This window comes from Nycticebus coucang, chromosome 7 (genome assembly GCF_027406575.1).
Source record: "Nycticebus coucang isolate mNycCou1 chromosome 7, mNycCou1.pri, whole genome shotgun sequence".
Lineage (NCBI taxonomy): Eukaryota > Metazoa > Chordata > Mammalia > Primates > Lorisidae > Nycticebus > Nycticebus coucang.
Window position 1 is genome coordinate 57,731,831 of NC_069786.1, and position 26,047 is coordinate 57,757,877.

The window sequence follows — 26,047 nt, forward strand, 5'->3', positions numbered from 1 at the left end:
TAGAAGATTATTTTCAATGTAGGTTAATTGCATTATAAATTATAACTCATTTAAGTTGCTTACAACTTGAAAAATTTATTTATTTAGTCATTTATACAAGTTTGTAAGAATTAATTTCTATGCTATATATGTTATGATAGACATAGGATGATGGTGAACTATTCCAATAAAAAATATGTTTAAAAATATCTGTCATAATGTAGGAACTAATTCTAAATGTTAGCTTTTTTTTTTTACCTTTAATTCAGATATTTTACCATTGTGAAACAAAATTCAAATTGTCTCCAAAGTGGCATAATAGTAGTTAATATTATTGCTCCTCGTACATCGCATGCTTTTGTAAACAGGTTTTGACCTATTGAACACTTATAACACCCTTATTATTATCATCACTTTTTAGATTCTGGGAAACTAAGACACAGAGAGCTTAAGTAACTTAAGTTTACACAGCTAAAAAGTGCTAGTGCTGGAATTTGAACTCACGTCTTTTGGTTCTATACTATGTTGCTTCTAGCGTGAAATACTTTTTCCCCCTGTTTTTCTCTTTGATAAGTGCAAAATAGCATGACCACATTATATTTTTAAATGATTTGTGCCTTTTCTCTAATTATTCTTTTACAGTTCATTCCCATGCCAGTGCTGTATGGAGTGTTTCTTTATATGGGTGCTTCATCCCTAAAGGGAATTCAGGTAAATTATTTACAATGCGAGCACATCTCTGATGACTTATCTTAAGGTCGGTTGGGATAAGTCATGTGACAGCTGAGAAAATGACATTACCTGGGGAGCAGATTTTAAGATAAAATTAAATTTCTTCAAACCGGTCAGAGTAACAAAAGTTAAATAAGATTCTCTCCAGCATCTAAGGTTCACGATCTTGAGAGTATTTTTATTTGCCATATGTATATTAAAACTATAAGAAGTTTAGATTTTACAGCTCTTTTAGAAAACTAATAGCAGTATATGTCTAGATATATCTAAATACTTATAATCTTTGACACTCTAATCATGTGTACGGATTTCTGTCCATGAGAATTAAAAAAAACTTTATGCACAAAGGTGTTCATTGTAATAATACTATTAAAATATTGGAAACAGTCCAATTATCCAGCAGCAGTAAAATAATTAGGTGATGTATGCTACAGTCACTGAAAATTGATAATTATGATGAGCACAAAACTTACATGGTAATAATGCGAAGTGAAAAACTACTTACCCAGGTTGATAAAGCTATGAGTTTGAGCTAGATTAAAAAGGAAGATGGAAAATAAAAATAACTTGCTGGCTGAGCACAGTGGCTCACGCTTGTAATCCTCCCAGCATTCTGGGAGGCTGAGGTGGGAGGATTGCCTTGAGCTCAGGAGTTCAAGACTAGCCTGAGCAAGAACAAGAACCCTGTCTCTACTAAAAATAGAAAAACTAGCCAAGAATTTTGGCGGGTGCCTGCACTCCCAGTTACTTATGAGGCTCTGATGGAAGGATTGCTTGAATCCAGTAGTTTGAGGTTGCTGTGAGCTAGGCTGATGCTATAGCACTCTAACCTGGGGCAACAGAGTGAGAGTCTGTATAAAAAAAAATAAAATAAAAATGAACAAAACAAAATAACTTGTTGAAATAGTGAGCTCCTGGGTGATTTTTTTCCTTTTATGTTTGTTTTTGTGTTATTATTATTACAATTGCATTTATAGAATTATTTTTAAAATTAGACAAACAGTAAAGGTATAGGGTAAGGCAGTTTTGAATATCAGGAAAACTATACCTTGTTTAAGTAACAAATATTTTAAATATTACATGAATTTTATATTACATAGCAAATTACTATATAACTTAGTAACATAACAATAAACATTTATTATCTCACAGTTTCTGGGAGTCATGAACTTGACAAAAGATGAGTCAGGTGGTTCTGGCTCAAGATGTCCCAGTTGGTTGCTGTCAGGATGTGGACAAGGGCTACAGTCTGCTGAAGGCTTGATAGGGCCACCACTTTCAAGGTGGCTGTCACCTGTGGGCAAGAGGCATCAATGCTTTTCCGGTTGTTGGTAGGAGGCCTCAATTTTTTGCCGCAGTTGCCTCTCTGTATATCCTTCTGTGTCCTTGTGACACAGAACCGAACTCCCTCAGGGTGAGCAATACCAGAGAGAGAGAATGAGGATGAAGTCCCAGTGCCTTTTGACATCATCTCCAAAGTTGCACATGACTGTTTCCACTTGACGTAGAAGTGAGTTCTTGAGTCAAGCTTGCACACAAGAGGAGAGAAGGGGAAACTCCATTTCTTGAAGAGAAAAGTATCCAGGAATTTATGGACACATTTTAAAACCTCCACAAGTATATTCCAAATCTTTTACAGAGGCTGTTGGCAAATGCTTTCTGCTTATTTCCTTTGATACTGTTATGGGTTAAACAGTGTTTCCTCACAGTTTATGTCCACCTGGAATTTTAGAATGTGGCCTTATCTGGAAATAGTCTTTGTAGATGCAATTAGATATGGATCTCAAGAGATTATCATGGATTTCGGGTGGGCTCCAAAACTAATGAGTGTGGGCCTTATCAGAAGAGGAGAGGACACAGGGAAGACTGCACACATGACTATAGAGGAAGAGATTAGAGTGTTGCTGCCACAGGCTAGGATGCCTGGAGCCAGGAGGAGCTGGAAGGGCCAAGGAAATTTTCCCCTCATAGGACCTTCAAGGGGAGTACAGCCCTGCCAGAACCTTGATTTCAGACTTCTGGCCTCCACCACTGTGAAAGAATAATTTTCTAGTGATTTAAACAGCTAAGTTTCGATAATTTGTTATGGCAGCCCTAGAAAGTAACACAGATTTCTACTTAAATTGTCCTTTAAATAATCTTCTTGTAGAACTTAACATTATTTAGCCAAAACACTCAACATTTTCTCGGAAATGAGTTTAGAGACTTATTTATTATATAGAGGTTTTCTTTTCAAATAAGAAGAACATATAAATTGCAGCATTTTCTATAACACAGCTAGTAGACTGATTGCTATTCAGAACATATCAAAGAATAGTCACCTGACCAAAGGACAGCTAAAACAGGACCTCAGCTCCTGATTGGACACCTCAACTGGCTCTGACTTTGGGAGAAGAAACAGTGCTTAGGCCTTTAGGGCAGTGCTGGATGTCAGACTGAGGCAAAACTTCGACCTGAAGTCATTGTTAGACCACTGAACATCCAAAGTAGAAAGTATGACCATGTACTGGATCAGGGCGAGGGAGATGGCGAGAAGTTTCATACATTCATAAATTTTACTCCAATTAGATTTAATATGCTCATTTAAAAAAAATTCACGTATGAAAAGAGTATTTTGATAGAATTGGTTTGGTAAGCTGATAGGGAAGAGTACGGAAGAGGTTTTACGTAGTTGTTTTGCTGGGGGACGAGGAGGTTGTTGTTTGTTTTTTTATTTTTTGCCTTTGGCAAAAGTTCCACAAGTACTAATTTCATCTGGAAGTGAAAAGTATTTATTATTAGGCCCCAGGCTTACATAAATATCGCAGCAGAAGTTTGAGAAACAAAGTAAAATCATTTTGATAGGTTTCAACAGATTTTTCCCCCTAATTTCGCTCACATGATTTTATACCCATGAGTTTTAGAATTAAACAAGAATGTCAAGTGTTGGGATTATTTGGGGTGTGAATCTTTTAAATGAAAATTGAAGAAAACATTGTAAAAGGCCAATAAGTTAAGTATAATGAATTTTAAATAACACAAATGAAACAGCAAGCCAGGTCACACATTGACAAACAGGGTCCGCACTGAGAAACAGGGTTTGTGAAAATCTAAGTGAGCCCTAAGCTCAGGCAGTTGAAATTCCTATTTGGAACTGGAGCTAACTGGGTGAAGAAAATGTGATACTGGTATCTGTAAATGTTAAAAATCAAATGCAAAACTCAAGATACACTTACCATCATCATTATTACTTGCATATGTAACGAATACCAACAGTTCAAGGGGCATGTCACGTTGTTATCCTATATGATGGAGGAATCTGTATGCTACCTGCTGTTTGGCAATATTGAGAAACTTATTATCTAGGCTTCTCACTGTGAAACATGGCAGAAAAAAATGGATCACAGTGTTCTTATGAATGCTGTTTCTGTATTCAGATATATAACCACATCTATATTCATTCCAACACTTCAGGAATCCAAAGTAAAGCAAATGTGCCATTTAAACAATAACAATTGAAGCACCCACACACTGAAGTACACTTATGCAATAACAGAACTTCACAAATGGAGAAATGGTGGCTGGGAAAAATTAGTTCTATAGAAAAGGAAAGTTAGAAGCCAAAGGGTTTTAGGTCTTTCTCATCCCCACCTCCATGATGCACCAAGTTTTATTTGTTTGTTTAATGACTTCTAATGTACTTAGGAAATAGAAAGGAAAAGATCTAATGACACATATATGGATGGTATAGAAAGATGAATTCAGGAATGGATTTAGCAGTTAGTACTCTGCATAGGAGTTTCAGTAAATGTTTCTGGAACATATAAATGAGTATTAATAAATGAAGGGTCAGTGGAAGAATTAATGTACGTTTGAGTCTGGTTAGGTAACTAGAGTAAAAAAGATCATGCTGTGCCATAAGACAGCACAAAAGGAAAGACAGGTTTCTGTTGAATTATGTTGTATTATTATATGTACAAGAAAGTTTTGGTAAAACAGGTTGTTTTGATGCTAACATTTTGACTCATGAGTTGACTCATGAACATTTTAACATTTTCTCTGCATATTAAAATGATTTTGGAATATTTGATAAGAATTGCTTATAGTTTTTTATAAGTGTATCTAATAAAGAAAATCTAAATACTTTTGAAAATGCATAATGGATGATACTGTAGAAATGGTGTGAAATAGACAAGTGGTTGACAGTGATTGAGACCATTATTTTCTAAATGATCATCTCCTGTTTGGAACATAGAAAATTGCAAAAATTGGTCTGCGAAAAATTAACCAAATGATCCTCATAAAATAAAACTAACATCCAGTATAATGGGTGATTAAGTAAAATGTTATTGAAGATTCAAACAGAAAATTTGATTTGCTTAATAAAGGGGGCCTCAGAGTCAAAGCTATGATAATAATATTAAGTACTATGAAAATTATTATAGTATATGGCAAAAGTGGAAATATAAATATCATTTATCCATATGAAAATAATTTTATTAAAATGCAATTTAAAATACATGAATGTTTTGACTGTGCAGTATTGGACATTAATCAAGAAATTAAATTGAGTTACAGTTTGCTCTGGAAAACAAAAATTTATCCAGGTTAAACCTTTATGTTTAAGATGTTTGTGTTTGTAAAGATAGCATGGAGACCTCTGTTGAAGAACAAAGTGGCTAATTCAAAACAGCAGAATCAAAACAAGGAAGTGAAAACATCCTAGTCAGATATGGGTCCAGAAGTGAGGAGAAAGAAAGGGGAGAGAGAAGAGAGAGAGCGCATGAGCACCAAGGCAGAGATGTTGGTCTGGGAGTCATTAGCAAGTGTGTGAAAGTCAAAGTCACGGGTATGGATGAAACTCTTCCAGGAGAGAACGGAGGTCCAGGAAGCCCAGTGGTTGAAGGGCAAGTAAGGGAAGAGATTGTTATGTGACAATTAAAAAGAGGATGGTGATTATGCATTTACTCCCAGGCTCTGCTGTTCAAGACAGCAAGGTGTAGCATTGGCTTTACCATTTTTACACTTTTCTAATTTATAATCATATTTGAGAAAACACAGATATTTTTAAACTGAAATTATAGAAATTCAGAGTGTAAGCGTGACAATCCCATTGTCCTGATGTTCAAATATCAACTATAGTGTGATCCAGATATGTTCTGTGAACCTAAAAGTTTGGACATATTAAACATCAAATCTTCCTACTTCTATTGTTGTCTTATTCCTAAGAAAAATTTAGTCTGTTCAATCTTTTAGTTTTTTGATAGAATAAAGCTCTTCTGGATGCCTGCAAAACATCAACCAGATTTTATATATCTGAGGCATGTACCACTTCGAAAAGTCCATCTCTTCACAATTATTCAGATGAGTTGCCTTGGCCTTTTGTGGATAATAAAAGTTTCAAGAGCTGCTATTGTCTTTCCCATGATGGTATGAAACTTTTGTCAACTCTTTTTCTCTTACTTATTTTCTGGTCTCTTTGGAAACACAAATACACGAGCTAAAATTTGAACTGTAGAGTCATTTTGAGTGATTATTAGAAATCCCAGTACAAAGTTTGATATTAAAATTAGTGACTAAGATCAAATTTGAGAGTATCTATGAATTTCAGTGGTTCATGCTAGTTTCGTATCTATCATTCTGAATGTTTGTAGTGGTTTAAATTAATTGAAGCTGGTTGGAAAAAATGTAAACTTTCAAAATATAACATTAAAGATATATTAGTCCAAAATGTTATATAAAAATTATGTATAAAGTTATATATAAATCCAAAAAGTTAGGGACATTTTTTTTTAAAGTGCATTAAATGTTTCAGACAATTTTCAAATACTTCAAAACCATAGTGAATTTGAATGACCATAAATAACTTTAAAAATTATCAGCATAGACAATAATGGTCTGATATTCATTTAATATAGTATAAGCTATTAACTACATGTATTTAAAGAAACATAGTCAAATACATTTTATAATGTTTTAAACAACTTTAAATAACTCTGCTGTTGGTAAAATCATAGCCATTATTCTAGGGATAAGAAAGGGAAATGAAGGAAGCAGAACAGCAGCCAGTGTTTTATACACACGTATCTTCAAATGTTACTTTGATCTCAGCCATAATAGAGATTGATTTGTTTCTTCCCCAACACAAACAAACGAATGTACAGCTTCTATCTTTCCCATTTTAAACTATTTTATTATTTACTTCAGGTGTTAGCCCTGGTGTTTGTAAGAAAGTTGATGGACTTGTTATTTACCAAACGTGAACTCAGCTGGTTGGATGACTTAATGCCGGAGAGTAAGAAAAAGAAACTAGAAGATGCTGAAAAAGAAGTAAGAGTAAAATCAGTATTTTCTAAAGAAGGAAAAAAGAATATAGTAATAACTCTTTGCAAAACTATTGTTTTATCTTTAGACAGTGATTATTAACATAGGTGATGTAATTTGAAAGTTTAATGTTTAAAATCTTAAATATTAGCCTTTTGCGGATAATAAAAAGATAAAGATCTCACAGGAGGAAAACAAATTCTAACGTAATATGCAAATACTTTACACTTAATTATCCTAAAGGCTTATTTTTTTCTGATTTCTCCCTTGTGGATGGCAGAAACTTGCTGATGCTTTTTCAGATTATGGACATGCAATAATTGCTTTTTAGGAAAATATGTGAAAATTAAAAAGACATATTACTACCAAAGGTAATTTCTTAAGGAACAGAGTTGTAATCAAAAGATTCTAATATAAAATTAGTTATTCTTAAAATATGTGAAATGCTTAAGGGGAAAAATGATCTCATTTGCCTTCAAAGTCATTTAAGATTGAGTAAATGTTTAAGAAGCTTGGGAGACTTAATAATTTTCAGACTGCTGATTTATCCTATTCTGTTTCATAAGTTATAACAATTTATTTTAAGTTTATGACATATTTAAAGTTCATATGTTAGCTTGGGTCTATTTTGAAGACTAATCATAACTTTTTTTAAAGTACGAAGTGTACAAATGGAAAAAAGTATTAAACAATGGTTAGCAGAATGGTTGAATCCATACATTGTAAAACATAAAAATAAAACTTCTAGGTGAATAGAAATGACATTGAAAAAAATGTTTTATGAGAAATATTCCTTTTTCTTAATATTTTTCTTGCTTCTACAGGTGGTCAGTAAGTGTGCCCAGTTTCCTATCTATAGAGTATTTTCTCAAACTATGACTATATTCTCTATATCCTTTGGGGAAATGTTTCAGTGGTCTTGGGGTTTGCTCATTCAGTGAGGCCAGATTAGGCCACAAAACCTAATGCAGTTTCTGCTCAGAAATTTGTATAAATTTGGCTGTAGAGTACGTGATTGATGGTTCCTTCACTTTCCATGGTGTTCCATCACTGCTAATGGATTCCCATACATTGAGAATGATCATTATGACACATCTTAATTCTGTATGAATAGATTAATTTTTCCAAATGTTGTAGAGGTATACTTAGAATCATACTATTAGTAATGTTACTGTAACACTGAAAATATTATGTTTTTTTTCTGTTTAATATATTCTTATTTAAGTATTAGAGTTATTATAAATAATACTTATTAAGTACTGGAGTACTATAAAAAATAATCCTTTAGTATATTTTGATACTCTCTATTTCCTTTTAGGGCTTTAGTAAATATTTGTTCTTATCTTCATATATCATTCAAGAAAAATATGACAGAATTTGGCTCCAGTGAAATTTGAATAAGATGGGCACAAGAATATAGAAATTCTAAAGCCTTAGGTTATCCATACTTCATGTGATTAAAATCACTCAGATTAAAACAATTTCCAAGAAGGTTTAAATTCCAAAGAAAATAATTTTGAAGACAGAACTCAATGTCTATGAGCTTCTCTTCCATTATCCAGAAGATTATGTTAAATCTTCTGATAATTTTGGTATAGCAGGTCCTCAAATAACATTGTTTTGTTACATCATTGATGAGAAAAAAAATCGATTCCCAGTGGGGGCCACTGTCTGTCTATGTAGAGTTCTCCCTACATCTTCGTAGGTTTTCTGTAGGGACTCTGGTTTCCTCCTCATCTCAAAGGTGTGCCATTTAGGTGAATTGGCATGTCCATATGTTCCCAGTCTGAGTGTGTGTGTGTGTGTGTGTGTGTGTGCGCGCGCACTCCACTATGGGGTGACTATGGGGTGGCATCCTGTCCAGGATGGGTTCCTGCCTCGCACCCTAAGCTGCTGGGAGAGGCTCTGGATATGCATACTCTGAACTGGAATAAGCAGGTTGGGAAATGAATGAAAAAATGAATAACAAATGCACAATAACAAACAGTGCAGTATGAAATTGCTCAGCAAACCAGTCCATATTTGTTACTGTTTTTGAACTGTGTGGTGGTAGCATGTGCTCCTTAATGTTTTTGCTCTGCAAACATTTATTACTTGGTTTAACCCATCACCTCTATACCCACCATCACTCATTGAATCATCAGGATTTGGGTAATTCATTTCCTTACTCATTTTTATTCATCTTTCTTGATGTATATATAGCTCACATTGATTTCAATGTTTAATATCAAAAGTAGTTTAAGTCTGTATTTAGAAGTTTAGTAATATTTTTGTGATCAGTAATGTGCGGTAGGAACTTAACTCCTGTTTCTAACAATTAGCCTGAGGTAAATTTGGTTTCATCATATGTGTTTTGCTTGAAGTTGCAGTTTCCAGGAAACTATCAACAACTTTAAGTGAGGACTTACTGTACTATTGATTAGGCTCAAGAATTAACATCGATATATCATTTTGTTTTATTTTTCTACTTTTATTTTCTTTCAAATGCCTTTACTGCTTCTGGTAGGATAAGCAAGCCAGTCTGCCAGCCGTCCTCATCTCTCTTTCATAACATTGTCCTTAGGTGATACTCATACCACCAGACAGTCTTGCCCTCAGAACCTCAAAAACTGAAAAATGATATGTAATCTGCTCATTATGTTTAAAATTCTTCCCTACTATGATTCAAAGAAAATTTCAGGTTTACCTTTTATTTTCCTCAGAAATAAGAGGGAACAAGTTTGATTATAATCATACATGTGTTAGAATTTGCTATTCCCATTGCCCAGAACCTCTCATACAGGTGTGTATGTGCGGCCCTTGTATGCCTGTGGGCCATATGTGCATTTTGGATTTTATGAATCTCACAGGGCAAAGAGTAATGAGTTGCTAATCTTTTTACACTGTATACCCACTGTACTTCAGTGGGTGTTTCCAATTATGACGATAAAGACATTAGAAGTAACTAAGTATCACTAAATTCCTAGAACTCATGCTTTCTGAGGGGATACAAGCCAATTAAGAATTTACTGGGGAGTGTGACAGCTATCACCTTCAGATCCAAGTTGGAGGGGAAAGCCTTGCAGCATATTAACCATGCAGGTTTATACATCTTTAAAACTTAGGTGGATTAATATGGTGATACTTTCATGTGACCCTCATCACATAGAAAGGAAAAAGAAAACCAGTAATACAGTCAAGAATAATCCATAATTGAACATTAAAATATCCTTCTGACTGGTGCAAAGATAGCTAATTCTCTATCAGACTGGAGAGAGAAAGGAACTTTAATGATGTTCACTTTCTAGTTTGGGATTAGTATTAAAAAAATATGATCAGTAAAGAGAGTAGAAAGATATAAGGAAAATGATGTTAAATCTTAAATTCCTGGTTGATTTGCCCAGATCTTGGTTTTTTGTTTTCTTGAGGCTTACGACCGACTCAATGGAAGGATATGATCTTACCGTGGCGTCTCATACCAAGGCCCAGCCTTAAGGAATTGTATGTTAAGGACAAGTTCTCCAGAAATGTTGCCTTTCTGCAATTGCTCAAATTAATTGAGTAACTTTGATCGTGATCTGGCAAGATGGTAAATGGCAGAAATGTCTCAGCTCCCTGAGACTTGAATTTAAAGTAGGCTCACCTCTTGTCCTTTTGATGATGGTTACAAGCTTGTACCTTTATCCTCCAGGGTTTTCCTATCAGTAGCCCATTTCTGGTCTTATGGCACTGAGAAAACATTCATTTGACCTTAAAATTCAATAATGAGTGAAGCAGAATAAATAGCTACACAGGCCAGTCCAAGGTCGCAGAGCTTCTGTTCCAAATTTTCATGTACTTCATGCATATGCATATGCATATGCTTCAGTTTTTAGAAAGAAAGGATTATAATCAGGGTAGAAATGAATATTGGAACCCTGACATTTTGCACATTGCTCTGTGTAAAGGGAAGACTGCAGAATCAAATTCTGGATGTCCAAATGTGCTCAGAGTACCAACATGCCTTCCTTCCTACTTAAATATTCTCTAGGACATTGCTCATATTTGTCAAAAGGCTACTGTTAAAAGCAGAAAGCCCCAGCAGAATGTTTGCTTCTAGGCGGGGGGAAAAGGGTTAATGTTAGATAACTTCCAGAAATTCAGTTCTGTGGAAATGATCATGATACTGATACTCTTGATTTACTGGGAGTTCACTCTAACATACACACTATAGGCGTAAACAAAAAGAGGGCATAGATCTTTTTGATCTATATAAAGCAGAATCACGAAAAAAGTCAAGAAAGCATAAAATCAACCTAAAAACAAGAGCAACTGAAAAAAATTGCAGAGGATGTCTTACTACTAAGAAAGGTCAGAACTGGTTTTGGATTGGTAATCGTGGCCAAATTACTACACAGACCAATATCATTTCTAGCTGAATCATAGGGTGGTGCAAATCTATTCTTCTTCCTCTAGCAGTGGTTTTCCAAAGTGTGGTTCTAGAACTTCTGCTGCATCAGCCAACACCTTGCAGCTTGTTAGAATGCAAATTCTTGGGCTCTGTTACAGATTTCTTAAATCAAAACTCTGGGGATGGGGCAACCATCTTTTTTAATAAGGTGATTCTGATGCATGCTGAATTTTAAGGTAAGTCCTTTCCTTAAACCACAGAATCTGGATCTCCAGAATACTATCTTCTAAATACAAGAATACTCTATTGGAATTTTAAAATTTATACTAGTGTATGTATAATCACTTAGAAAAACTGAATCAAATATTCTGATGAAAAATAAGCTACCTCCATGTATTTACATGAGTTCTATGTGGAACCCCTCCCTATTTTTCCTTTTCAGCTTTTATTGAGTGGTTTTATGTATCAACGCTTCTACTGAATGGAAATTATACTTCTTATAAATATAACATTTGTGATATTCAGAGATTTTATGTATATATATGTGTGTGTGTGTGTAATGTTTGCACCATTGTCTACTTTATTAGTCATTGGTGAAGGAAATGATTTAACACTTCCTATGTTCTGTAGACTTTGTTTTAATATTGGGTGAAATAAAGAGTTTGAGTGTGACCTATAAAGTCCCTTCCATTTCTTAAGATCTGTGAATTCTAAAACTGATGACTATTTTCTCTCTAATACTCTAAGCATCCTTGTAAACATCGGCTCTCAGCTGTTTGTGCTTCAAGATATTCAAAGTCTCTTACGTTCCTGTATAGATACAGATTTTGCTGAAAAAATGGATTATAGTTAACAGATGTTACCCATTTCACTAAAGGTGGGTAAAGGATGAAGCATTTGTTAGGTATCATGATATGCGTATGGTCATTTTTATGCTATCACAAAATACAATTCAGATTCATACTGTAATTTGATATATGACACCCTGCTTATCAAAACACACCAGAATTTGACTTCAATTTTATTTTTCACTTCTACTCCACAAAGGCCTTTGGCTCTGACCAGGCTAGTTGTTTGCTGTCTTGCAAACACATCTTATTTATTCCTCCCTTTTCTGGTGGCCTACATCGTTCCTTCCCACCTAGAGTTTCTTCCTTTCTATATCCTCTGCTCCGGTGCTTTCCATGGTGATCCTTCATGTCCTCTAACAGGAGGGCTTATTTCTCTGTTTCCATTGTTGTTCCCTAGTACCTAGCACACAGCCTGTCATGTATATCATTTGTTACATGGATTAATTAGTAGCCCCTGGATTATTCTTCTGGTTCACTATGTGCCTGTCACATAATACGTGCTCAGTTAATGTTCACCTGCTGTTGAGTAAGTTTGTTTTTCTAAGCCTTGAGTTTCCTGCTGGATATAGCATGAATTGTCCTTGTCTTATTTTGTATCTGAAAATCATTTGACTGTCTTTTAAAAGATGGCATTTAAGTCACAGTGAATATCCCTGCAAGGATCTTGGGCAAATTTTGACCATAATCCCTGTGGCATCTCCCCATGTTGGAGAACTCTACATATTTTTGATGGATGCTGTGTCAACTCAGTGCTGAATGGAACTCATTTAAGGTGCTTCTGACTTGGAAGGTGGCAGATACCCATGAGCATCATTATGCTCTCACTCTTTCATTTCTGCTGTGATGGAGAGAACCTAGGTTGTGATTGTGGTGACGGCTTCCTCGCAGTGCTGCCGGGATGCAGCCGGCCCTCCATCCCTACGCTCCAGGGCCCACCCGGCTTCCTTCTGGCACTGGAGGCAGCGGCTGCTCTGCCACCCTTCTCTTCAGATAAGCATGGCTTGGAAGAGCTATCTTTAGAGGTGATGAGTTTTTGTTTGGATAGAATTATGACTAGTATAAAGCCCACACATGCTAACAAGCCACAGAGTGCAAAATAATTATTGAAAGCAATTTGAGAGAAAAGTGGAAAATCATCTGAAGAAAAACCAAAATTGTTCACAGAGCTTGGGTCCAATTTTTACTGTTAGATTGAATCTCGAGCTTTCCTTTTCTGCTGCCAGGTAACCTAAGCAATTACTGTACTATTGTTCTCGCAGGCTTTGTGGGACTTTACTGCCTTTTTAACCTTTCCACCTGGCTTGACATTTTATCCTGGATCCAGGAGGTAACATACTGGACTTCATCTTTCAGTGGGCAACCAAGGAAAGAATTGCATTTTGCTTGGATCTTGGTTTTACTTATATAGCCTTTGGTATTACTAAATGTAATCATCATTGCTCCTATAGAAAGAGTAACCTTTTCTGCCTGAAATGATACACATGCTTTGTCCATGGCCTTCAGGATGTGCAAATAAGATTATGGAATGTATGTATAATATTCTGCATATGGTGACTATATGAGTTGGAAGGCACACCTCATTCTAGGCTGCAGATCAGTTCTGCACTGCTTGAAGGTAATTTCAAATCAATGGTATTGTCTACACACCTTGATTTCATTCTAAAAATAGTACTGTCAAATGACAAGGGGAAGAGGCAAGATACACAAATAATAAAACTTATCCAGTGGGCCCTAACTGGCCCTTTTCTTTACCCCTTTGAATTACAGCAGAGAAAGACAATTACATTCGTTCCTGGAATGCAAGGGGGTAACACACATACCATTAGCCCCACTGAGTATAAATATGGCATACGGTTTCTGGAGGGGAAGCTTGGAAGCAGAGAAATAGCAGAGCTTGCATAATCTCTGGTCTTTCTATTTATTCCCAGTAGAGTTAATAGATTTGCGTGCGCCGAGTCTCAGAGAGAGGGGTCTGCCTTGGCCTGCAGGTTGGGAGAGCACTCCAAGAGTGAGTGAGACCTGCACCACATTGTATTATATATTCATAGGTTAGTTGAAGAAGCACTGGAAAACACTTGGTTTCTTTAAGTAGTGAGAAATATGGTTATGGGATTTTCAGATTATGGAGTGCATGGGTAGAGGGCCAAGATCTGATTGCCAAGGACCCTAGGAACAACCTTGTCCACCAGGAATAATGACATCAATGAAAGTTCTCTCTGGAAGCTGGTTTAGGCCAGTTTACTCTACTAAGCTACTAAAAGAGGGAACGAAAAGAGCCTTCAGGGCCATCCCTATTTTCTCTTATCAGTTTCCATTCAGGCAGGAGGTCACCTAGTTCTTCATGTCTATAACATCTAAAAATTTTAGTTCTAGAGTTAGAGCTATTTTTAAATGACTCAAAACAATTGTTCGAACTTAAGCCATGCTAATTGACCCATTTCAAAATAAATGCATTAAGTAAGAGCTATAATCAATTGATAACTGTCTATTTTGGTGCATGGAAAAAGTTTGTTGATAACTTTCAAAAGTTATTTGAAAACTAAGCCAGGATATTTCAGTATGGGTAGCCAGTCATAAGATTATCTTTATTCCAAAGATACAGTTTTTAAAAAATGTTATATAGGAAGAAATGTGTGTATGACTATGTGAAGTATTTCCACCCTTTGGAGAAAGGTAGAATATTATCACCCTCAGTAGAAATTTGAGGCGTAGAAGACTAAAATGCAGCTAAGTGGAGTCAAACTGCTTAGTTCTCTCCTCCATCAAGGCACGCCTGTGTTTTGATCCATGCAGGAAGATACACTCACTGTCTCATTCCAGGTCTCAAGAGCAGTGATTGTCTAAGTGTGGTCCCCAGACCAGCATAATCATCATCACCTGGGATCTTGTTAAAACTACAAATTCTTGTGGCCTCTATATTCCAGGCTCACTGAGTCAGAATCCCTGGGGGTTGGACCCAGCAATCTATATGTTTAACAAGCCCTCCAGGTGATTCTGATGTAAACTCAAGTCTGAGAACCACTGCTATGAGCACAGTCCTCATTCCCTCCTAACAGAGCATTCTGAGAATATAATCTTAACTTTATAACACTAGAACTGATTATATTACTGTTACCCATACTTGTGTCACTGTAAATGTAGATTACTTTTTTAAAAATGTGCTTGGAAATTAACCAGTTTTTCATTGAGTGACGTGAAGGAGATTGTTGTTAGCATTTAAATTACTTTGTGTTATGAGACTCTCATTAATTACTTATGTTCTTAGTAGTTGATACTTTATGGAAAAGACCTGCGCTGACATTAATAAATGCAAACAGAGTGGGAGGTCCTGAGGTTAATGAGATAATGAAACATTAATCTGTGTTTCTTCTTTAATGTAAAATGGAGATTCATCAGGTTCACTCTGTATATTTCACATTTGTCTTTCCAGGAAGAACAAAGTATGCTAGCTATGGAAGATGAGGGCACAGTACAACTCCCATTGGAAGGACATTACAGGTAAGATGTAAATTTAAAAACACAACAATTAAGTAACGAAATGTGTTGATATGTACTGTACTTGAGAATTTCATGCTGCGTGGCCTCCCATGTAGGTTTGTTGAAGTTGTGTTAGAGTAGATAGAACTGAGAAATAAGGATTAGATTATTGAGTCCCAGTACTGAGTTCTGCCAGGATTAGCTGTGTGACTGACTATTTGCTATTTGGGTATACTTGCAAACAAGGAAGCAGGATGGGAGCTGTTATCTGAAGTATTTTCTTACCATATTTTATAATATATATGAAAAATAGATTTGCTTTGGGTATAGATACATATATATTCACCAAACTGTTCATAGATAAATGCTTTAATTCTGTGAATTTGCCTCTAAAAAAGGCATTTTCAAAGAAATAATGTGTTTCTTGAGTGGAAGGATTGAGTCATGTCAGTCATTTTAGGAAATATTTATGCAGTTCTCCAAAATACGTTAATCTTCTTTAAACAAAGATACAGCAAAATAAAGCAAACTACTGTAAATTATAATAAAATTTTTTTTAAAAAACTCTATTCAAATTAATATGAGGGTACAATATTTAGGTTACACCATTCTCACTTCCAGAGCAAAGTTCCTTTCGTAGAAGAGCCCCTCACCCAGGGGGCGTGCACATTAAGTGAGATCCCACCCCATGCCCTCCCTCCCTCTGCCATACATTCTCCCCCCTCACCCCTCTTGCTTCCCTCTACCCCTGAACTAGACTATAATAGTATCTTATTATTCTTAGGAACATGTTATAATAAAAACTTTTGCAAGTATTCAGCCAAAATTATCTTTTTCTTTCCCTTTCAGTATAATTTAAATAGTTTCCCTCTGCAATTCTATTTAATATTCCATTTAGTACCCAATTTATTACCTCAATGTGCTTAAGGACAATTAAAGACTATGCCAATAAAAAAAAAAAAAAGAAAATAGAGAAGTCTTTTGTCAGAGAAAGGAATTTGTCAAAGTGTGGACAAATAAGATAGGAGAGAATCTTCTGGATCTTCAGAGTCTGACTCTAAAATCATGTTCCCTAGAATTTCAAGAAGTATAATTACATACCACTTAAGGGTGAGTACAAGTATAGAAAGCATTTTATCTTTTTTTTTTTTACAACATTTAAATTTTAAAATCCTGTTGATTGTGTAGTTGAATCAGCATATTCCCAAGTATATTCTGTAGACACCGCCTCTCATGTGGTACCACTCTCAAAAGGGCTTTGTGGTTAAATAAGTTTGGAAAATGTTCCATAACTACATTCCAGTTTGGAAATTCACAATGCATATTAGCATATGAAACAATCTAAGTAGTACTACATATTTTAAAACACATGTTTAGCTTTGTTTAATTTAGCATTTTTAAGAGTTTGCTCTTTCAAGACTCAAGACTCTTCTTCATATAATACGAAAAACTTTTATTTCTCAAGACACTTTTGGAAATTAGTTTCATTCTTTCTTCATTCTTCATTCTTTGTTACTAGGAAACTCTTTCCAGGAGACTAAGGGATGAAGGGATTAGAGGAATTAAAGAACATGTTTCTCAATGGGGCAAGGAAGGAAGATCCAGAGTTTTGTTCCTCTTAAAAGTTGACTTCATTACTCTCTTGTGAATAACAGTCAATGAGGGTCACGTGAGGTCAGCGTAGGGTCGCTGGAGATAGGATTTTTCCATGGCAGAATCTCTTCCCTGCATGTAGTAAAGTGAGAGCTTTTCTCTCAGTTACTGAAACTCTCTTTCACTCAGTTTGTGATTTCTTGCTGCTGCCATTTGTTTAGGTTTCTAGCCCAGGAGATGTTGTGGAGCATCCTAATATTACTTGTAATTGGTACCATTTTTAAAATGTGAAAAGAGCCCCCAGCATAGTACAGGCCCTGCTATTGTAGGTTCCCCCAGGGTATTTGGAAAGACTTCTGTCAAATACACAGGCTGCATTCATTTATTCAACAAATACTTATTGAGTGAGAGCTGAAGGTTCAACTCTTAGGGGAACAGCAGCGAAAGAGTGGTCAAGAAGCCTGGCTCTCATGAAACTTATATTCGAGCAGAATAAGACATAAGCAAATGAGTATGTCATGTAGTATGGTATTTCACATTATGAAAAGTACAATCAAAACAAAAAACAAATAAAAAAGATCGAAGTGCTATGAGAGGATGGAAATAGCACTTTGCAGTAGAGCAAAGCGAGCCTGTCTGAGAAGGTGACATTTGAACAAAGGAGGGGAATGGTCACCCCATGGGAAGGGATGTTATTAGCAGATGGAAGGATGTTACCAGGCCCCAAGACAGCAACAGGCCCGGTGGTGTTCCAGAGCAGTCAACAAGCCATTGCTTTGTGGCCAGAGAGGAGGGAGCAGGGATGCGATGGCAGGAGGTGAAGTTAGAGTGGGAAGGAGAACAGGGCCTTACGGGCCATTATAAGGACTTGGCAACAGAGTGAGTAAGGAGGAGCCACTGACATGTCTGAGCACAGCAGGTAAATAAACGGTGATGCTGTGAAAGTTAGGAACAAGAGCTTAAGCAATGGATGTGCAGAGCCTAATTCCTATTAAATTGAAGTGAATTAAGAACATTGCAGGCCACATAAGTATCTTACAGCTTAAGCTTTTATTTACATTAATTTTTACAATTTTTTAATAACTAAAATATATAATACTTCTCCATTTTAATTATCAAAATATTGTATAATAAACAAAATGTGGCATGTATATACAATAGAATATTATTCAGACTTAAAAGGAAGGAAATTCTGGCACACGCTACCATGTGGCTGAACTTTGAGAACATTACATTAAGTGAAATACCCCAGTCACAAAAAGAAATGCTTTATGAGGCCACTTACCTGAGGCACGTGTTCAAAATCACAGAGACAGAGAGTGGGATGGTGGTTTCCAGGAGCCGGGAGGAGGAGGAAAGGGAGTGAGTGTTTACTGTGTTCGGTTTTATAAAAGTTTCAGTTTTATAAGATAGAAAGAGTTCCGGAGATGGATATGAGGGATGGTTGCACAACATTATGAATGTATTTAATAACACAGAACTGGGCATTTAAAAATGGTTAAAATGGCAAATTTTATGTTATGTGTACTTTACCACAATAAAAAAAAAATGGGAAAACATACTGTACAAAGACATAAGGTTGTCCTCTATTTAGATTCTGTCATTGAATAACTGCAGTTACTTCTTTATTGTTTATTATTTCATTTTGGGTAAACTTCTATCTAGAGAGGACCCGTCTGTGATCAATATTTCTGATGAAATGTCGAAGACTGCCTTGTGGAGGAACCTTCTGATTACTGCCGATAACTCAAAAGATAAGGAGTCAAGCTTTCCTTCTAAAAGGTTTGAATTTCAAAATAATCAAAATTTACACTAATTCCATTTTTTAACATAAATCCATTAGCAAGAGAATAATATTGGTGTCCATCAAATTTAGATCTAAAATATTCCAGAAAATAAAGTGGGTAATAATTTTTTAAAACGGTATATTTTTCAACATTTCCCTTTCAAAATAAAAGCTCACTCCTAAATTATTTCAGTGAGGGGGGGCAGTGATGCTATAAATGAGCCCCAATGCACAAGGTATTTTTAATATTAATTTTGGATTACTAAATTTTGGCCTACTGGTTTGCAGAATGATGTTATTTTACTTTTTTACTGCCCATTTCCCAGGACCCTCTTAGATACCTGGCCACATTTTATACTCCCTCATTCTCATTTGTAAGCCAATGTGCATTATATATATGCAATGATGATTACCTGCTTAATATATTTCTTCTTGCCCATTCCAACCCCTGAGATCTTTTCTAATCATCTCACCCTAAAACTATCAGCTCCTGAATTCTATCCATTCTTACTTTTCTCTTTGTAAACATGTGAACAACTCCTATAGTGGTGGGTGGTAGTTTTAGTGCATGCTGGGGGAAGCATGTGTCCTTAAATATCAAGATGAGATTTCCAACTGAATTTTTTAAAATTTATAAATAAGTGTTCAAATCATTCAGTCTTCTCAGATGCTGATCTGAAAAAAAGGAATTCCTGTATTATGCTAATATCTCTTCTTGTTTAAGAGTGATTAAGGGATTTCGAATAGTGTTTACTATAATTATGAAGTTCCTTTATTTTTATGACCTTAAATTAACTTTTTCTACTTAATTTTTGTATTACATTTTTGTCATAAGCTCCCCTTCCTAATCACTCTAGAAGCTGATTCCCCAAAGGTAAGACCCGTTCCCTGAAACCTATTCCTTGGTTGCATTTTCTTTTGTTAAATGGTGTCTTCTAGAAATCTGGTTAGTCTATGTCCTCTGTGTGAGTTTTGGGGAGGCAAAAGGCATGGAGAGTCTTGGGCTCAGATTCAGGATCATATTGAGTTTCATGGCCTTTCTATAACCACTCAGCTCTTTAAGTGTGTCTGACATCACATATAAATCAACAAATGTCACAGAACTGTATTTAGTAATCCATCGAATTTCTAGATAAAGCAAAGAAAATGTTTCCTTTTAAGAAAAGCCAGGAGCTTCCATGTGTGTACCATCATGTGTTCAAACCTGTAAGCTTTAGCCAGCTTCATGAGACTTCACTGGAAACATGGTCTAGAGAAAGGGGCTACATTAGATTTACAGAGAGTTTTCTTTGTTTCTTTTTGGGCATATATTTTGGTATATTTATATGATATATATATCCTAAAATGGCATGTTGCTTCAGTGTCATCTCCATACCATAAACAAGACAAACAGCAAATGCTCAGAGTCTTCATCCCAGAGGCTGGTGATTCTGTCTCTCAACTACCTCCAAAATTTACTCCAGAGTTGGTTAATATATATTATGCAATAGGCTCTCTCAAAAACTTTTGGTGGGTATTTTCTGCCTTTCAATAGGACTTTAAAACCTTCACATATTTCTTTGCTTGGCTCAAGCAAAAGTAACATTTTATTCCAAAACATTCGTAAACTCCCTTCCTCAACAATCCCTGCGATAGTCTGATAATTCTTACAGTAATTCTGTTTTGCTAGAACTCTTGGAACAAAATCAGAGTTATGAGAAGGATAATTTCTCGAGCCCATTGAAATATGTACTTGTGGACCCTTTTGCATTCAAAACAAGCATTTATCTAATTTTTTTAAAAATGTGAAATTCAGATTTATGAGCTAAAAAGTATGCCATCCTTGGGAAATATGTGGAGAATTTGAGCCAATCAAACCCTAGATGGTTTTTCTTCCTGTATAATAGGATTTATAGTCTGAACTCTTACCCTGTTTTTCTTTTGTTCAAGAAGTTTTTATGACATATTTTAGGTTCTCCTTAAAGTCAAGTGACACTTAACAACAACAACAAAAAAAAGTTTTGTTTTTCTTTTAAATGATGATTTTAGACAGTGGATCAACTCCAGTGAATAATGCCATGTGCTTTAAATTAGGTCCAATATTAAATAGATTATCCTTTAAATTTCAGTTTAACTACTTGTTTCTTTTTCTTCAAACCTCTATTTTTCACTAATGTGTGATAAAATAGTACTTCTTTATTTTTTATCGCTGAAATAAAGCTATTTCCACTATGGTGGAATGAGAGTTTACACATTTTTCCTTATCTTTTGATGTGATCAAATCTATAGTTTTCCATGTGAAAGGTATCTCTTGATTGGTGGTTAATGTCTTTTCCTCATAATAGTAGAAACTGGGAAAAAAGGGTAGAGCTTACAGAAATCCTCAAACCGCTGAAAATTAATAAAGCAATACCTTTCCAAAACTACAGCTTTCTCTTAGTATCTGTTGGAGGCTTTAGCATACATATAATGATCAGGAACTATAAAAATGTTAGCATATCTATTGAATAAAAAAACAAGCCTAAAGACCAGGTTACCAGGGCTTATGCCTCCTGTGTCCTAAGCTGGCTTAGCCTTTGACACGCTCTGCCCCAGTTGTGTCTGTCCCATCTCTTGCTGTAATATGCCTGAGAAAATGCTAGAAATGTTTTCTTGGAATTTGGAATAGAGGTTGTACCTTCTCAATTATTTTATTCACTTTTTGTTGTCAAACATATTTTATCTAGTTTAGCTGAGAATAGACTATAACTAACCTCATGTTCTACCTATTGGGAGGATGTCTGATTTTGATCTCAGAGCCATATACACATGTGATAAGCACCTTTGCTGCTCATTGAATATATTGGTGGAAATAGGGCTCATTAAAAACCACATTGCATCAGAATAGGTGAGCAGCTCTATGTTTGATAACACTGACATCCAAGATTAATGTTTCTTGAGAAGGTCCTTGGAAGTGCTAGGGAAAATAGCACTTAGTTTTGCCTCAGCGGCAGACACTAGGCTCTGGGACCCCTCCCGACCCCCCACCCCCAATACTCCTCACTACCTTCTATCCTGGATTATCCTTCTTTGCTCTGATTTACTAGGCCTAGGCTCTCTGATGACCTCTTGGTAAATATTGTTCATAACAACCATTTTAGAGCCATTGAAAAGTAACAATTTCATAGATTACTTAGGAGCATGACAGTACCAGACCACTTTTTGCCCCCTCTTGAAATATTATTTCCTTATATTTTAAATTTTAACTCCCCATAGACAAAGACAATATTGTCCATCTTGTATTCCTACATCTTTGAAAAGTAACTGGCACATAGTGGACACAATATATATCTATTAGAGTTACACGTAATAGACATGTAATATATGTATATATTTGTTATAATCAAAACCTAAAATTGATTGGCATCCAGAAAAGTGAATATAACAAAGATTCCAGGGAGCAATAGCCAAACAGTAAGAAGATTCAAATTGAGAATATTTTTCAGAGAAGTCTTAATCTGGTTATAAAATGTCTGCTTCATAATTTGCTGAAATATAATCTGATACCAAAACCATAGTGTTAATGGAGAAAAAAAATCCAGTCATTTAATCAGTTATTGTTTTACAACCAGACACCCAATATAAACAAAGCAGGGCACATCTGCAGATCAAATTGACATTCTGAATCTTTTTATTCACTATTTGGTGATGAATAGTGCAATTAGAAACTCGTTTGTTTATCAAAAGTTTAGGAAACACCTCCTACTTTTCAAAGAATTGTGTATATAGGAATTATGCATATGTAGAGACCTTGTCTCTGTCCCCACAAGTTCTTATGAATAGCATCTGGTATTCTGTCTTTTGAAAGATAGAGTTGCACTGAAATTTGAGAATACCAGCCTCAGAATTCTGAAATTTGAGCTAGAAGAAGACATAGAGGCCCCTAGTCCAAAATTAATTTTACAAATGAAGAAACCAAATTTCAGAGAGATTACATAACTAGGCCAAGGTCATCTAGCTCATTCTTAGCTTCTGGTGGTTAAACCCAGATCTTTCAAAACCAAGCCTAGGGTTGCCCCTTTTCATTGGCTTTGTTTAGCAGAAAAGACTGGGAGCCAGGTACCTAAGTAAAAGTTAATTTGGAAAGCAGGAGAGCAGGCACTTGTCATATAAAAAGAACTTAAAGTGGAAGAAAGTGAGTCATACAGATAGAGGAGTTAAAAATACAGAGTTAAGGCTCCCAACACATCATGTGCACACTGTCATCTCTTCTCATGGAAGGAGAAAAGAAAAGAGAGAAGAGTTGCTTTGCTCTGACCTGTAAGGAGTGTATGCTGAGAAGTGTGGCAGGCACAAACCCGGGCGCCATAGACACGCGCTCACACCAGCTCTCAGCGCTGGCAGCGTGCCACAGATGGCAGAAGCTCCGGCACTTCTTACCTGATGGTGCCGGGTAGTGGTGACAACTGAGAAGGGCTGTTTCTAGCTTGAATTGGAGGAAAAACAATTTAAAAAACACACTCTAAGAATGTGTCTGAGTTATTGACCACTAAGAAAGCTGCACAGAAGGCCCCAGAGAAAAAAATAGAGTATTGTTACTTTATTCCTTAGAGAAGATTTATAAAACTAAGGGTGTCCCCATGATCAACTGCTTCATAAATCTATATTAAGGGCTGAAGCTAACAGTAAAAATTGTAAATTCTTCTAGTTTCGGGGCCTCAGAAGCTGGTTGTGGGTCATCCTTGATGTCAGCGGTGGTGGAGGGGGGAGTTCACAGAGAAGCCTGGATGTAGAGAGCTTTGCTCTGGGCTCGAAGGAGTTGGGGAGGGAGCAGTTCTTCATCCTCTGGAATATACACTCTAGATTCATATGAAGGCATTGTTTGAATTTTCCATGAGAACCGTTAATGTAAGAGTAAGAAAAATATACAGGGGAAAAGTATTGAAAAAATAGAAAAAAAATGGTAGAGTCAGTAAAGTTAATTGGAAGATAGATTAAACAGAAGCCACTTGGGAATGAGTTTATTTGAGAAGGAGTGAAGGGAAACATCCTTCCCTTGATGCACAGAGTAAGTAAGGATTTGTCTGTGAAGAGACACACAGATGTCTGGAGAGCAGAGAGCCTGGTGACCTGTCCTTCAGACCAGTGTCTTCCTTACCTGACCAAGGTACAGTCCTCACCAAAAGTCAAGATCTAGTCCATGCAAAAAGGATGAGCCACTTGGGGCAGAGCCCAGAAATGCCTACTCTGACATCTTGTTGATGTCATTTACCAGAATTGGTGCTCTCTGAAGATAGGGGCATGGTTGACATTTTCAGCTATCATCAGTGAGTCATTTGCCCAAATGAGGATCCTGGTATTAATCGTGCATGCCTTTGGAATTGTTTTAAAAAATGTCTGGTTTTTGTTTTGTAGTGTCTGTTTCTGAATTCCCCCTCTCTGCTGTTCTTGGTTTCTACCTCACTGAGTGCAGAGGATTTTGACTGTTGCTGTCTATCTGTGCTTTGCAGCGTGAGAGAGTGATGCCTCAGGGCCCTTGTGATGCTTTGGGATTGATGGGTTTTGTGTCTGAGAAAGCAGATCTCACTGTAGCCGTGCTGGATTGCCATAATACATTTCTCCTTTTTTCCCCCTATAGCACTGAAAGCCGAAAAGAGAAGAAAGCTGACTCAGGGAAAGGTGTTGACAGGGAGACTTGTCTATGACTTGATCTTCAATTTATTTTTTACATATATATGAGAAGAGTGTCACAATTATTAATAAAACCGCTTTGATCATGTATTGTAAACTCTGTCTGTCATCCCAAATCCACCTTCACAATGTAAGTAGTGCAATACTTGTTTCATTTCTGTGTTTAAACTTCTGAGCAGTCAGACACCCTTGTGAGCAGAAACAATAGGTAATGCAAGAATCTGTGTGTTCCTTGCTGTATGTTAGACCTTTGTAAACGCTGATTCTTCTTGTCAGTTTTACGAGAGCAATAGCTTTCCTCAAAGAGATAAGTCATATTTACCTCGTTTGTATTTTCCTACCTGAGTGACCTGCAGGGGCCTGATAGTTTCATTCAGAAGAATTTTGAAAGGTAGTCTTACCTCTTTTTATTTTTTATAGCTTAGCATTAGTGGCTCATTTCCAAAAACCCAAATCAAAAAGTTCGTTTGAAAGCATTTTTTACTAATTGTATTTATGGATTTCCTTGATTTAATATGATACATTTACTACTTAACAATTTATATGTAACTGAAACTTAAAGTCATTTGAAAAAATATATAGAAATCTATTCACAATTTGTTAAAAAGAATCATATAGGATGCAAAGGAGTCAAAGAGTATTTGCTTAAAATGCAAGTTGCGACTACATGATCCAATACTGGGCTTGTATGAAATGCTTTAGAAAAACTTTGTAACAGTTTTGTGGGATTTTCAATATAAACCTCTACCAGAAATATGCTGTTACCTTCCTCTCCCATTGACAACATATGTTTTCCAAATAAACCTATTATATACGTATGTGTGTAATAGCACATGGTGAACCATTGTACATGAAATTCCACTCCTGTACAGTTATCTGCTGCTAGTGGTCATGCACTGCTTAACGCTGGTTCTCAATCATGTTCTAATGTTAGACCAACAGGTCTCCAATTATAATTTTTTTTTTTCTCAAAAGATTTTTTCCACTTTTTACTTAAATGCATGTTGTGGGAAACAATCTTTTAAATGAAATTTTTAGATTCTGTATTTCAGTCCAAATGGAATACAAGGGGAAGGACAGTTAAGAATTTTTTGTAGTCTCAGCTGCTCGGGAGGGAGGCTGAGGCAAGAGAATCACCTGAGCCCAAGAGCTGGAGGTTGCTGTGGGCTGTGACACCACAGCACTCTACTGAGGGCGACAAAGTGAGACTCTGTCTCCAAAAAAAAAAAAAAAAGAATTTTTGAGTATTACGAAAAATACAATTTTATTTCATTTTAGATGAATGTGAAATTAATGAAGACTAAATCT

At 35.9% G+C, this 26,047-nt stretch overlaps 1 protein-coding gene across 7 annotated transcripts in view; it reads left to right on the forward strand.

The window, feature by feature from the left end:
- SLC4A10 (solute carrier family 4 member 10) overlaps window positions 1–26,047 on the forward strand; it is a 362,931-nt gene extending 336,884 nt beyond the window's left edge. For 5 of the 7 annotated variants that reach the window (XM_053596756.1, XM_053596752.1, XM_053596757.1 and 2 more), the window contains 7 exons: window positions 622–690; window positions 5,947–6,120; window positions 6,898–7,020; window positions 15,665–15,732; window positions 18,970–19,086; window positions 19,926–19,964; window positions 24,687–25,778. In XM_053596756.1, coding sequence (XP_053452731.1) covers window positions 622–690; window positions 5,947–6,120; window positions 6,898–7,020; window positions 15,665–15,732; window positions 18,970–19,086; window positions 19,926–19,938 — 564 coding nt within the window. In that variant the 3' untranslated portion in view covers window positions 19,939–19,964; window positions 24,687–25,778. Of the gene's footprint in view, window positions 1–621; window positions 691–5,946; window positions 6,121–6,897; window positions 7,021–15,664; window positions 15,733–18,969; window positions 19,087–19,925; window positions 19,965–24,686 lie in introns of all 7 variants that reach the window. The other 2 variants (XM_053596759.1, XM_053596755.1) reach the window with 2 other exon arrangements.